This window comes from Danio rerio, chromosome 12 (genome assembly GCF_049306965.1).
Source record: "Danio rerio strain Tuebingen ecotype United States chromosome 12, GRCz12tu, whole genome shotgun sequence".
Lineage (NCBI taxonomy): Eukaryota > Metazoa > Chordata > Actinopteri > Cypriniformes > Danionidae > Danio > Danio rerio.
This window is the reverse complement of record NC_133187.1, coordinates 27,018,396-27,034,487: the sequence shown is the minus strand read 5'-3', so window position 1 is coordinate 27,034,487 and position 16,092 is coordinate 27,018,396. Positions and strand designations below refer to the sequence as shown.

Here is a 16,092-nt window from a genome sequence, read left to right as displayed (position 1 = left end):
TTTGTGCTAAAAGGACCCATGATTACTTCATCTTTTGAGTCTTTGGTGTTTTTGAGGCGTTCATTCATCAATTGAAAGCAAGTGAAGATGTGACTCAAAACTGAGGACTCAATCTCAGATTAAATCTTTTTCCAGCTCTGACTGCATATGATTGGCTTCTGTCTATCACATGATGAAGAAAGGACTCAAACCCTATAGAAGATTCGAAAAAGGAACTTATCTACTACCCCACCTGCACAAATGTGCACATCCGCAAATGAATGAATAACTACATAAAGGGACTCATCATTCTCGAGTCGATCAATTGTTTAAAAACAACCCATCACCACTCCACCATTTTGAACCGTACCACTTCAATATTACTATAATTCAAATAAAGGTAGGGATCAGAATGTAGGGGAACGCAACTGTTTTTGATGTCAATAAATATAGGTGATTCTAACCTTGGGTTCAAATTTGGGTTAAATCCCAATATGACATCCAAGCCATCTAGCCAAAGAAGTCCAAATATTTCAATGCATCTAAAGCTCAAATTCAATCTCAAATTTACATATGATTAGAGCTTCATGCATCTCCTCTGCTCCTCTCCATACGAAATGAATGCCTTCCAGTCTGTCGCTTGCCATTTGTCAGAGATATTGGAAAGGCGGATACAAGCTTTCAAATCAATTCAATTTGAGTACACTTCAGTTATCTCGCCCATTTTGCTCCACAGAGTGGGAAAATACATTTTTCCTAAAGCCATATCAATTACCTTTGTATAGTAGACCTATAGAAACCAAACAAGTATGAGGCAAGTAAATGGGTTTAGAGATAAGCAGCTTCAAATCATCAACATATAGTTTATGCTGACAAAATACAAAAATACACTTCAATGTCTGATTAAAGAAATGGATCAACCCAACGTGAAAATTCTGTCATCATTTACTCATCTTCCACTTCTTCTGTTGAACACAAAGATGATATACTGAGGAACATTGGGAGAAAAACACATTGATTTCCATAGCATTTTTTGTTCCAACTATGGATCTCAATGGCTGCTTTTTTCCAAAATCAACAGTTTAGAGTTAATTGAGAGGAAATTTCAAATTTTTGTGGAATATCCCTTTAAAGAGACATTCTCAAGGCATAAAAACAGTTATAATGCAGAGCAATGTATATTTGGTGTATTAAAACTACAGAAAAATAAAATATATAGAAAGCTCCAAAGACATACCGGGCAACCACAAGAAACTGGTCGATCTGTTTGTTGGTCAGCGGACACTCTGGATCCCACATCTTCATCTCTAGTTTGGACTGGTCTCTGTCATCAGCTTCTCCTAAAGAAACATTTAAGTTTATCAGAGCTGGCTTTGTAAAAACCAGTGAGTAAAATCTGCCATTCTCCACATTTCGGTCAAGACAACCTAGGCAACTTGTTCCCGTGGCAACGATGGGAATTAACATGTAAATCAAACCTGGCGTAAGGTAATGATGGAAGACAGCCTGCTTAGCAAGATCATGAAGAACGATGATGATGACAGGTATTATCATCATCAGCCCACCCGGCTGTCATTTGAATGAAGAGCAAAGCACTTAATCCAGCCTAGCATAAATGCTGAACAGATAACATGCTAAATAAGAAGGTCAAAATCCATCGGTTCAAATCAAACCTCTTTCTTAACCATATAAAGAGATAAGTCACACAAACCTGTTTGAATATCTTCTGTTGAACAAATAAAGGACATATTCTGCTTAAATAGCAGCCATTAACTTCCAATATGTGTTTGGTTCCTACTACGGATGTTGATGGCTGCTGGTTTCCAACAATGTTTTGTGTTCAACAGAAGCAGGAACTCTTTAAAGGGTCAGGAAACACCAAAACACATTTTTGAGATGTTGACAGTCATACAGTATATGTATCCCACGCTGCTAAAAACACTATTATTTCACAAAAATAATAAAATAAAATAAAAATGTAAAAATAAAAAAAAAGTTAAAATTGTTTGTTTTTGCGTTGTTTCGAAAACATTTGTTCTTCCAGTTGGAAAATAAATTGAGGCTACGTCACGATGATGACATCATTGTGTAAATTCCAGCGAGAAGACTGCATGTCTGTACCGGCCGGTACAACATGACGTCTTTGGAGTTACCAGCATTAATTCATGAGAAAGACTTGGTTCGAACTAATCAGTGCGCTCTATTGTGATTAAGGTACAACTTTATTAATACTCATGATATAGCTTTGAAGACTGTTTTTACCAGTTACAGTGTTTAGACAGCTGAGAGACAACGCGTTGTGTTGCCAACCGTGATTAAAACAAGTGGAAGAAGAAGAATTGTCGAAGTGCCATAATGAAGTTTTTGTTTCCATTTTCCAGAAATGTAAGCACTGCTGTGTGTGGGCCTACATTTGACTGCAGATTACAGCAATAGTATCTGGATGCAGCCTTTATGATGCAAGCTAAGACTGCATCACTCAGCGATGCAATAACAGACACGATGCACTCAAATGGAGCTAGTGACGTCACTGTGACGGGTTGAGTTAGGGATGGTGTTAGGTGAGCCCATTAAAAAGCATTGGATGCAGCCCAGATTGCATTGCACCAGGTCTGCAGCCAGACCCCTCTCGATTACAGTAGTCTGCAAACAAGCGACAAAAATGTGTTTGTAAGGAACATTTTTTAGCCGAGAGCTTTTGCATCTGGAAATGGTGAAATCGGATTTGCCACTCTTCTTTTAAAAAAAAAGACACGGTTCCAGTTTGTGTAGATTAGGGATGCAACGATTAATCGATTTCACTATTAACCAAGCTGTAATTAGTCACAGTTAACGAGAATGAGCATTTAAAATGACACAAACCGAAACCAAAACTTTTAAAGAGGCGCACAAGTAAGACTTTTCTTCCTTTCTTTTGTCCATTCTTTTTGTTTATTAAATTGACATGCATATAAAAACAATAGTGCAAAATAAACATTTCTTGCTGCAATGCTTCATTTTTTATGCAAACCATAGATTTATTTTTCATAAAGTAGCAGTAGGACTTTTTATAGCAGTTAACTCTCATTCAAGGTAAAATGATGATGAGAAATGTTATTCATTGTTAATATTATTGTCATCTTCGTCATCATTAATATTTTATAATTATTAGACATTCACTTTCAAGTCATCACAGCATTAGTTAGATAGTGGTTTCAGTTTTTTGTTAGTCCTGATCAAGTCTCAATTGACAAGTTGCAGAGGTGAATTTTTTTCTGGTGCTTCAACATTTTTATAGTTGGGAGCACCGGCAATTTCAAGCCCTGCATTAGGCAAATACTGTTTTTTTATTTATTCTTATTTTTATTTATTTATTGTTCTGTCATTTATTTACAGTGTAAAATTATTTCTGTTTAAATGTCAAAAACATTCCCTTATTTTTTAGCACAAAGAGAGAAATTTACTTTTGTTAGTTTTTTATATTATTTTGTGCTTTATTGATCAGTTACTGAGCGGCAATAAATAACACTGTAAAATATAAGAAGTTTTCATCTTATTCTAAACTAGTGGAATTGAAAATAATGATTGCATGATATTTGTGATAACCGTGAAACTGTGATTATTTCTCAGACTATAATCGTACAACCAAAATCTATAATCGTTGCATCCTAGTGTTGATTGTCCTGTCTCTACAGATTTGGTAATAGTGTTATCGATGTTCTTTATGTTTTAGGTGGCAAAATTAGTATCATCAGCAGGACTCTTTCAGTTTTTAAAGACATACCTTAGTCAAAATGATTAAACTAAGTTTACTAAGTTACTAAGTTTACAGTAATATCACTACAATGTTTAGGACAAAGATTTGCTGTAAATGCTGCTTTCTAAATGTAAACATGAAAACACCTTAATCAAACTATTATCGTTGTGTACGATTTTTGCTGTGTATGATTTTTTGCCGCACTCTGTGACAGGATAGTCTATACACACATGGCTGTTTGACGGAGGCTTGGGGGGTACTACGGCATTATGGTATACCGCGGGATCTAAAAATAGCAACGGTGTCAGTTTCAATACCGTTATACCGTCATAAAATATTCTTTATTAATGCCTACAAAAACGTATGTGTGGTTGTCATCACGGGACAGTGTGGAGGAGAGAGAGAGAGGGAGAGGGAGAGAGGGAGAGTGGTGACGTGACGAGTCGTGCTCCAAAGTTTCCTGCAGTTTGGCAGTATTTCCGGTTTCGACTGAACAGAAGGAAGACGTGGTTAATATGAACGAGAGGTCTGCATTAGAGCTGAAGATCTTTGCCCGAACCCGGCGAGACCAGAAAAAAATCAAAATCCCTGCATTAAAATCCATCCCTGCAAAGGTGAAACAAATGATGACGATGTAGTAAAAAAAACCTAATTTTGTTGGCGGTCAAGCCAGTCACTAGTTCAGAAGGAGCGGTCATTCCAGTCAGGTATTTCGGCGGTCGCTAATACACTGCGTATTACGGTAGAGCCCTAAACCGCAAGCTGACAGGTAAAAAGACGAGGCCACTCGCTACACTGAAACTGCTGTCATGGAAAATTAATTGGATGTTCCTGACTGGTAGAAGATGAACAATCAATCCTACTCAAAACCTGCAAAATCAGCCAGATCAGAACTCTGCATCTCGGCCTGTAGCTGCAGGAAAGGGTGTTCAGTTCTGCTGGACGCACCATGAGTGCAAGACTGCGCTAAAGCCAGTGGATTTAATAATGTTCCTCCACAAACAAACACACGTAGCCTAATCTTGGTGAGTAAAGGGTTTTTAAATTATAAATAAATATTAATTAAACCATATAATCATAATGTAGACAGAGTATACAGGCTAATGGTGGCATTATTCTTTTAATACTCAGCTTCACCGCCGCCTTAATGCCAGATTGTGAAGAGAAGTGGAGACACAAATCTTGCAGAGCCTTTATCATAATTTCGTTATTGCCAAAATACCCGTCATCATTTAGAGTTTATTTTAATTTGACTTGTTAATCAAGATTTCTTTTCATTGGTGTGTTGGCCAATTTAAAGGCTAAGTGCATGTACCTAGACCTATTTACAGTGTTGAGATGTTACGATGTTACAGAGGACTTATTTTATTTCTTTGTTCCAACTTTCAAGTGGCCTATAGTCTACGTTTGTTGCAAATAGATTATGTTAAAACATATAAATGACTCATTATTGAAAAAATGCATTACAGCTGTGTGCATGAGCACATTTGAATAATGTCGGGCTGTAAACGGGTTCAGGCTTTATAAAGCTGTCAATCCAAATGTACCTGTCGGACGCGGGACTTATCGGGTATAATCTTTATGGCCCGATTACAGCTCTCTGCATTCCCGCTGCAGTACCGCGGGAGCCGGCCAGATTTCCAACGGTTTGGGAGCAAATTTCTGAATAAATCGCGGGAGAGATGTGTGTGTGTTTGTGTAAGAGAGAGAGAGAGAGAGAGAGAGAGAGAGAGATGCTGTGCGTCGCTTGGTGCTCTCTCTCTCTCTCTTTCTGACCACGAGCCTAATGGCCCATTTCCACTGATTGGTATGGTACGGTACGCTTTTATGGCCGTTTCCACTGTCAAAAGACGTACCAAACCAAACCGTACCGTACCACTTTTTCGGGACCCTTTCGAAAGGGTCCCAAACTGCAGCTGGAGCTACACGCGCAGCTGAACACTATTGGTTTACAGAGATACGTCATTCGTAGACTCAACAAGCCAGAATGTAAACAAAGGACCCGCCATGTTTGAAATACACAGCGAGAGATTACAGCGGAATTATAAATACATATGCAGCCATGGTCGATCCTGCAAACAAACCCTGTCGTCGTCATGATAAACAGCCACAAAGCCATGGAGAAGAGCAGATTCTCCCTGTGCCGCGTAGTTTTTAACGAGCCAGTTTGAAGCCCGAGTGGTTTCGCTTTTTTTTTTGCGCTCGCAAACTTCTTGATCTGATAATAATAACATGCACTTGATTATTGACAAGCTTTGGAAACCCGATCCTGTGAGAAGCTGACAAACGTGAGAATGACACATTCAGAAAGAAAAGGACAAGTGCGAGAGTGGAGCGCGGGAAAAAAGGCGAAGCGAAGGAGCACGTTATTTCTTCAGCAAACGTGAACAAACTGCCTTGTTTTAATCTTTATTATCACCTTTTGGACTAATATGAACTGGGAATGATGGAATGACTCTCTAACAGAGGCTTCATGTGCTGCAGACACAGATGAGAGGTTTACTCTGACTGTAGGCTATACTTTGTGTTGTTTTGAACCTAATTAACAACGAAATGTCTGCTTTGTGTAGTTCTTCCGTAGTTGGTAACATATCGGAGACTGTAAGGGTCTGTATGTGTTCATATATGTTCATTTATTTATGCATTTAATATAATTATAGACGTTACAGTAGGCTATTTCGCACCGTCATTGATCTGCAGTTATAATCAACTCCTGTTTATAGAAAAGTTAGTAATAAACATTTATACACAAGTATTTATGTGTGTAAAGCATCTGTTTTGTGAGAAGTGCTTTTCATATGATGTGAACGACCTGTGCAGCTTTATTGTAGACATTTTCTCGAGCGAAAATGACGTCGACTGAAACTACACCACGCCCACCAAAAGGGTACCCTTGGTAGTGGAAATGCAAGCCTGATAAAGGTGACCCGTACCGACCCGAACTGTACAGTACTATACCAGTCAGTGGAAACGAGCCATAAGGTCGCATAGAAGCTATTAGGTTTCTGAATGGTTTAGGCTCAAGCCAACAGTTTGGTGACGCTGTCTGAGCCTTACGTCATAATTTTTTTTATTATGCCGGTAATACCAGATACCGAGGTAAAATATGGAGGCGGTTTGACGGTATCAAAATTTGGATACCGCACAAGCCTATTTGACGGTATTCTCTGCACCTACCAAGTCTTTTCATCTACTGAGAAATGTGGAGGATTTTGTTCTCCTATGCGGCGTGCGGTATCAAAAGTTGCATTAAAACTACACTCTTCCTTCAGTTCATACTCTCATCCAATATCGTGTTTGACACAGGGGGCATTTGTATGACATGTTCCTAAATGAAAGTGAAAGTGCCAAACTGCAGTTAAAGTCAACGAATTAAGAAAGAAACACCTATAATGACATGAAACTCCGGAGGAAATGTGGATAGCGTGATGAAGCAACGAGGTAAATAGAATTATGTGCTATAATATGTAAAACAGGATCATGAAGGGAACATTCAAAATGCAACTCATGTAAACAACTTAATCATATTATTGTCTTATTCAAATTAAGGCAAATAATTTGATTACTGATGTCCATGTAAACGTAGTCACTGTTTATCTCCCCTGTGTTTGTGTTGCCTCTGTGAAAATCAGCTGTAGTGCATGTATTGAAACTCCTTTTCATGCAAACCCTTCCCTCTTTTGCCACTCAACACTTCGACCTAAACTATGCTTCTTGACTTTTTTTCAAACTAGAATTGCGAAAACACCCAGCTAAGACAGGGTGGGGTTTCATGGCCCTTTAAGATAAGTAAATGATAACGGTTTTCATTTTTGGGTGCTCTATCCCTTTAATTATAATTTAAAAGTTGATGCTGTTGCCAATATAGATGGAAAAGTTTACCTAAAAGGCAGGTCGAAATCTAGATCTGAAAAGTTCTTCCTTCACATCGTTCATCAGTATGAAAGATACAGAGAGCTGTTGACTGAACAATTTTTAGGTTTGCGAGAGATGACCAGGGTCAAAGATTTATAGTATGGGTAATAGTAAGGTCACAGACTGTCAGAAGAGCAATTTCACACTTGGCTGGTAGAACACTGCAATATTGTAAATGTGCCAGTTTCCTTGTGATGCTTCGATGCGCACTATCCAAACTCGTAAAATTTGAACACCGCAACACAAGTCTAAGACTACTACTTCCTAAGCCAAAAAAACTTTACTGCTAAGAAACAAAGTAAATCACCTACCAGCTCCAAACCATAGACACTTCGCAAAAAGCAATGAGTGTAACTTAATCTTAAATCTGGTCAGGTCTACAGTCCAAGAGACATAACGAGCTGACATCTAAGAAATACCACTCAGGTTTTGTCTTATGTCTCCTAATTTTTGGCCAAAATGTTGAGCAGTACTACACTCTGCACCTGTAAGACAGATAAAAACTCTTTATGGTGGTAAATAGAAAAAGACCGGGACTTTGGATTTTTAAATTGCAAACAAAGAACTACTGTATACATATCATTTTTACAACATCTCTTTTTTATGGGTAATCGATAAAATACTCTTCCTTTGAAAGCTTGCCTGATAAATAGCATATGGCTTTAATTAAGAAAGAAATGTAAAATTTATTGTTAATTTTTCATTGTTGATTGTTTGAAGTCGATTCTCAAATGAAAGTCATGCAAGTTGCCTTTAGGTCACGAGATTAATGAAAACAGCTCACTAAAACACTTGAACATTTCTGAACGTCATAATATTATTAATTTTATATTCAAGCGGTATTTTAAGTAACAGGATGCAAGCAGATTGCAACTGTTTGCAAAGCATACAGCGCCATCGGCTGGTTAAAACAAAACTGATTCGAGAGGGAATGAAGATGAATTTTCAACATCTTGAACAAAAAACTGTTATTTACAATGCATCTTTGCAAAAGTTAATATTAGTTGGCCTTTGATAAAATACTTCAAATAGCTTAAAAAATAGCTCATAAAAAAATATTTAAAATGTAGTGCGCAACTGTTTGTAAAGTATACAGCGCCATCTGCTGGTAAAAACTAAAGTCAGAGTAGATTCAAGTGGGAATAGAGATGCATTTTCAAAATTTTGCGAACAAAGAACTGTTAGTTACGTAGCTTTTTTACAACAATTAATTTTTGTTGGCCATTGATAACATTATCATCACATATCTTTAAAATTTTGTCTGAAAAATAGCATATGACATTGATTGGCAATGCTGTTATTACCTTTTTTTTCCGTTTCGTTCGAAGTGGATTCTTAAATGAAAGTCATGCCAGTTGCCTTTAAAGTCACAAGATTAATGAAAACAGCTCACTGAAAGACTTGAAATTAATACTAATTAGAAAGTTAGGAAATGTTTATGTTAAAGTGGTATTTTAAGTAACTGGATGCAAACAGAGTATGACTGTTTGCAAACCATACAGCGCCTTGCAAAAAACTTGCAAACAAACTGTTATGTACATAGCATTTTTACAACAATTGTGGGCCACTGATTCATAAAATAGCTTTAAAAACTTGCGTGAAATAGCATATGACATTAATTGAAACACTGAAAACATTTAAAAGTAATTGTTTTTTGTTTTCATCGTTTAGTTCGAAGTTGATTGTCAAATTAAAGTCATGAAAGCTGCCTTTAAGATCATAAGGTTATGAAAACAGCTCACTAAAACATTTCCTAACTTTATAATTAATATTTTAGGTTTAAGTGGTATTTGCAAGTAATTGGATGCAAGTAGAGTGCAACAGTTTCCAAAGCATACAGCGCCATCCGCTGGTAAAAACTAAACTTAAAAGTAAATTCAAGAGGGAATAGAGATGCGTTTTAAAAATCTCGGCATCAACACAGAATCGATTTCTCAAATGATTTTTTGCCACAGCTCTACATTTCATCAAGCTTTTTTTCTTATTGCTCTTTGCAAAGAAGAACATCAAATATAAGCTTTATATATCATATAGGCTTCACCACAACTCAATGCTGACTTCCAGCTGAGATCCAAATACTGCCTACAGTGCAAATCACACTCCAAGAAAAAAATACACTGCAAAATGAATCTTTTGTACTTTGCATCTGAACTTTGTTGTTGACGAAAAGAGAGATTTCAATACTGCGCAGTTCAGTGAGTGGATTTCTTCATCACTGATGACTAATCTAAAATCCCCTGATTGTCTGTTACATGCAAGAAACATGCTTGCTTGTAATGTTAATGCTGCAAAAAAGTAAAAGAAATATCTGATGCAATGAGAGATGATTTAAATGTAATTCTGCAATCAACACTTTGATTCAACTTCACTTTAATAGCAACCATCATAATCTGCTATTGAGCCTTACTTGCAGCACATATCAAAAGGCTCTCAGCAATCAGATTCTAAAAGCAAGCAATGAACGGTGCAAATGCACAGCTGCAATGTGCTTATGACAGAAAAAAAAATACTTACATTTAAAAACAAAAAAACTAAATCAATGGTCATCCTAAACTTAAATCTCCAAAAAGATTAAAGTAAAGATTTTATTGTACACTGTGATATACACTTACCGGCCACTTTATTAGGTACACCTTACAAGTACCAGGTTGGATCCACTTTTGCCTTCGGAACTGCCTTAATGCTACAAGGCATAGATTCAACAAAGTACTGGAAATATTTCTCAGAGATTTTGGTCCATATCAATATGATTGCATCATGCAGTTGCTGCAAAATTGTGGGCTGCACATCCATGATGCAAATCCCCAGACTGAAATGATTTGCGCTTTATGACATGGTGCGCTATCCTGCAGGAAGTAGCCATTAGAAGATAGGTACACTGTCGTCATGAAAGGATGGACATGCTCAGCAACAATACACAGGAAGACTGTGGCGTTGACACGATGCTCATTTGGTACTAATGGATGCAAAGTGTGCCAAGAAAATATTCATTGCACAATTACACTGAAGGTGAAGGCAGGATGGATCCATGCTTTCATGTTTACATTCTGAATGTCGCAGCAGAAATTGAGACTCATCAGACCAGGCAACGCTTTTCCAATCATCTATTGTCCAATTTTGGTGAACCTGTGTGAATTGAAGCCTAAATTTCCTGTTGACAGCTGACAGGAGTGGCACCTGGTGTGGTCTTTTGCTGCTGTAGCTCATCCGCCTCAAGGTTGGACGTGTTGTGCATACAGAGATGCTCCTTTGCACACCTCGGTTGTAACGAGTGGTTATTTGAGTTACTTTTGCCTTTCTAAAAGCTCATACCAGTCTGGCCATTCTCCTCTGACCTCTGGCATCAACAAGGCATTTGCGCCCACAGAACTGCCGCTCACTGAATATTTTCTCTTTTTCAGACCATTCTCTGTAAACCCTAGAGATAGTTGTGCATGAAAATCCCAGTAGATCAGCAGTTTCTGAAATACTCAGACCAGCCTAACTGGCTACAACAACCATGCCACGTTCAAAGTCACTTAAATCACCTTTCTTCTTCATTCTGATGCTCGGTTTAAACTGCAGCAGATTGTCTTGACCATGTCTACATGCCTAAATGCATTGAGTTGCTGCCATGTCATTGGCTTATTAGAAATTTACATTAACGAGCAGTTGGACAGGTGTACCTAAATAAAGTGACTAGTGAGTGTAAATAAAGTGATGATAAACACAGTTTATTGTATTCTCAATTTAAACCAGGACTAGACCCATTTTGTTTAATAGTGCAGGCCATTTATGCAACCCTGTGTTAAATTCTTAATAGCATTTATGCCCTAGTAAGTTTTCAGAATACATTTTAACACACTTGCTCCACCAGCCACAAAAAAAAAAAAAAACAACTCTGACTTGTTCACTTTGTTTGAGCTAGTCACAAAAAGAGTTAAATATCAACAGAATTGAAAACATACCAATACCTATCATAAACACAGCACACAAAATAGGGCTGCACAATATTGGAGATGTTTTCCTGCAATATATATTGCAAAACGGCAACTTCACCATAAGGCTTTAATAGCTCTGTTTGGAAAGATCATGGGATGGTTCTGTATGGGAATGCATTTGCATAAAACACAATAAACAATAATAAGAATAAACAACCCTAACAAACATTAGGGTTGAACAATAAATCGATTTTATCGATTAACTCCAGTGTGAAGTTCACAACAATTTGTTTGAATGAAAATTGGTTTTCATGACACTCCTCTCTGGGCTCCCATAATTCCCCCCACATTGCAATAGAAACGCACAAACAACATGCAGTGAGTAGAGGAGAACTCAAGAGAAATGTTGTGCTTTTATCAAGTAAAATTTCATTAAATTTAAAAACACGGACGCACCAACACGCCTGCTGCAGTCACCGCAAGACACGCGTATTTGAAACTGTGCGCCACACCTTGTATTTCTCAGAGTGAGAAGTAATGGATAACACAATTAATGGAGAAGACACGCATATGAAAGCAATTGTTACACATGGATATTTACAATGTAAATATCTATGACTGTTACTTATCTAATATTGAAATCCAATGTTGTCTGTTTCCGCATAAACATTCATGACTGTAAATAAACACTTACAAAACTCGCTTAGTGCATTAGACTATTTATGATGAACTGATATGACAAAAAAAATGAATAAACCTCTGAATGCATGTTCATTAAAAAATATATAATTTTAGAAAAGGTCTCCCTTTTAACGATCATTAAATAAGAGTTAATTTCACTGTAGTTTCCTTTCACTGTAATTCTAAAAAAAAAAATGTGTAATTTATATTACTATTATAAAAGTCTTGTATGCAATTATAAATAGAGCTTGTGAATTTGATCTTTAAATGGCAACTTTTTTTCTTTAGCATTTTATGTTGAATATTTACAATTATGATAAAGTTAAAAATGTTAACCTTCAACTGCAAGCATTTTTTGTGGAGGGAAATCGATTTACAAGCATAGATGAATGCAATAAACAAAATGACACAAATGAAGTTGTTTTCTGAGAAGTCTAAGAGTATTCTGGAGCAATAATTGAAACGTAAAACAGTACTGCATAGTCTTCCAAATGGTAGTTTCTTATGCCTGAATGCTTTTGAAACCCTCATATAGTCACAGGCCTCAAAAACACATGCAAACAATAAATTATAATCCACACTCGACATTGCATATCCTGCGAACGAAGTGACTATTGTATATGATCACATTGCAATATCAATGCTGAAACAATAAATTGTGCAGTCCTAACACTAACCTTCCTGTAGCATTTCAGGGACATCAGCCTGAAAACGTGGACCAACGCGAATCTCCCCCTTGTCCGCCAATAGCGTCTTCTGTGTTGGGTCGTACACCAATGAGTAAAAAAATGTGTCCTGAGAAGGAATGAAAACTCGAATTAGACATCCAATCAACAAGATATAAAATAGCATTGAAAACAAAAACACACCTCTTTCTCTAGGTAGGAGAGCACAACTTCTGTCTCGTTAAGGAGGGCCACGCTGCACTTCCCCCTATTTCCAACAGAAAAAAAAGATAATAAGTGATTAAAACCCTCAGCCTCATGTGCTGTGTTCCGCATCCAGCTGTCTCCACGGGTCCTCTAATACGTCGCGCAGTAAAACGGGAGAGATACTAGGTGCAAGATTGCACAAGAATGTGTGAGTGTGTGATGGTGACATGAGCAAAGATGGAAAGGTGAGAAAAGAGCAGATGGGCGAGAGGACTATAATAAAATTCAGGAAATTAAAGGAGAAAGGGCAGCGAGAGGAAACAGATAAGGCCAGGCACAAGACAATGAGGGAGCGCTGAACAAAAACATTATGGGACTACTAGACAGTGGAAAAGCGGATGCTAATCACTAGCTGCTCCTCTGAAAGAGCTTTTAATCAGGAACATTGCCACGTCTACAGACAAGCCTCACTGCCGCAGAAGCTTCTCTCAAAGTGTGGTGTTCAAAGCTACAAACTGCTCATCTAAAGAAACAGTTTGCCAAAATAAAACAAAATGATGCTTTTTGTTTATAGAGTTAGAATATACAAATAATAAATGCATAAAAATAGGAAAAGAATCCTTTAAAATAATAGTTTTTGTGTTCTTTAAAAGCCATTCTGGAGTGCGTTTCCCAAACATCGACATAACTCACAGCTAAACTATCACAGTACGATGCATCATTTGGGAAAAGAATGATAAACTAGCAACGAGTGTTTCCCAAAACCCGTAGTTTCTCTGTCGCAGATCCATGGTTTGAACTATGTTAGTTATAATGTAAAACCTCCATAATGACACTGTAAATGGGGTGGAGTAACATCTTCTTTAGAGAAGAACCCCATAAATTCTTTGTGCAAATTATATTGTTTTACAAGCACACACATTTAAAAATATCCAATATTAATTTAGGTAAAAACATGCACTCGCTTTCCATATTTATTGAAATATATGCAAATGGCACTTATAGGGCCTGTGTTTCCTTTACAAATATTTCTGAGAACTAAAACATAAAAGCACTAACAAAAGCTAACACGTATACTAATATCATATATAAATCATATGACATCAGCACCAATAAGAACAATGCAATATGAGACTAATGAAATTTTATGGCAGTGGTTCTCATCCAGGGATCAACGATGCCTTGCTCAAATGTATTACAATAATTTAATCTTTAGTAAAAATGTCACGTAAAACACCCCAAAATGAAATCTCTGCCATTATTTTACTCATTATGTTATTTTGCTGTTTCTTTTTTTGTAAAACACAAAGGAATTTATTTAGAAGAATCCTGGTTGACCCATTGTCTTCCATAGTAATTTTTCCCCTACAATGAAAATAAACATCCAGTGTTTTCCAAAATATCTTTAACCAGCATTTTTCCAACCAGCACCTTTTCAAAATATGTTCTTTTGTGAAGAAATAAACAGAAGAAATAAACTCATATGTTAAAAACCACATGAAAGAGAGTTAATGATGAGGTTATTTTCATTTTGAGGTTAACTGTCCCTTTAAGAAGGGATTGATACACCATAATTTACAAACAAAGTAACTTAATGCAAAAATATCTCATGTATTTTGAAAAAAAAAAAAATTAAAATGTTAAATTAATTGTGACTGGTTGGAAAAGGAAAACTCAAACTTCAGCCATTTTTTGTGTCAATGTCAAAATTAAAAAACAAAAAAACAACTTTAAAACTAAAGTTAAAATCGTGACTGGGAATAGATCATTGTGTGCATGTGTTTTTTTTTACCTTTAAACCAAACTTATGATTTCAGATTGACAGGCCTGATTAATGCTTCAAAAACATGTCTAGTAATGTTTAAGATGGTGCCAGGTGGACATTTCTTTTGTAGATATGTGGCCATGTGGTCGACCACATTACCAACATCACAGCAATATGTTTTTTACAGCAGCTTCTGGAAGTGGTGTACAATCTGACAATCCTATTCTTTCCATCTCTGTTTACCCACCACCATCATCCACATTAACGTAAACATCTAACCGGGGCCAAACAAACCAACCTACATTGATTCAATTACAAATAGCAATTAAAATGAAGTAAAGCTTAAATTGGGGATTTAATAAAAATTTATTTTGAGTTTATGTCCCAACCAACACCTGACATTTACATTTTGTTTCTTGCAGCTGAACGACACCATAAATTGTGCTCAGTGACAGTCTTAATATTTAAATTATTTGCTAAATAATTACTACCTCATGTGGAACTCTGAATCTGCATCTTATTTCGGAGGCTGTTACTATCCACTGGAGGTCACCTTTCAGTCACGGACGCATACTTAAAGAGACTTCACCAAGGAAACAAAGGCTGCTAAAATATAATTAGCTAAACTGGCATTGGGCCAAAACAGAGACAGACATTCTGGCAAGGAAAGTATTTTTAAAGCAGAATATCTGTCTTTAGTATAGTTTTTCAGATAAACAAATATGTTCACAAGCATGTTTCTTAAAAATCTGCAAACATATTGTGGTATTTTTATGCTTTAGAAGAGTCACAAAGTTATATACAGCATCTTTAATGCTTTTCATCAGCATAGTACATACTCCAGTACCACAATGTCCACAATAATACATTTGTTTAAAAATGCAATTCTCTCTCAGTTTTTGGACTTCGATCCACTAAAACACATCTTTTAAACCCTCTCCAAAGTGGCTTAATTTGTGTGTGTGTGTGTGTGTGTGTGTGTGTGTGTGTGTGTGTTTGGGGGGGGGGGGGGGGTGCTTCGTTTTGACAGCATTATTAAAGATTAATGTCAGTTTGTACATGCTTCAGATTGCTTTTCTTCAAAGGACACAGAATGTTTATTCAGAGCTGTTGTTTTGGCACATCTCCCAGCCTATATTCTCGCTCGTATATGCAAGTTCATACTCCTGTGTTTCTCACAGCAACAGTTCCATCACACTGTCCACCCTTTTACGAAACTCTGCT

The 16,092-nt window shown here is 36.8% G+C and overlaps 1 protein-coding gene across 8 annotated transcripts in view; it reads right to left on the bottom strand.

The window, feature by feature from the left end:
* Nucleotides 1-16,092, bottom strand: part of mta3 (metastasis associated 1 family, member 3) — a 65,030-nt gene that overhangs the window by 35,821 nt on the left and 13,117 nt on the right. For all 8 annotated transcript variants that reach the window (XM_073917258.1, XM_073917262.1, XM_073917261.1 and 5 more), the window contains 3 exon segments: nucleotides 13,101-13,164; nucleotides 12,909-13,026; nucleotides 1,217-1,319 (listed from right to left, as the gene is read on the bottom strand). In XM_073917258.1, coding sequence (XP_073773359.1) covers nucleotides 1,217-1,319; nucleotides 12,909-13,026; nucleotides 13,101-13,164 — 285 coding nt within the window.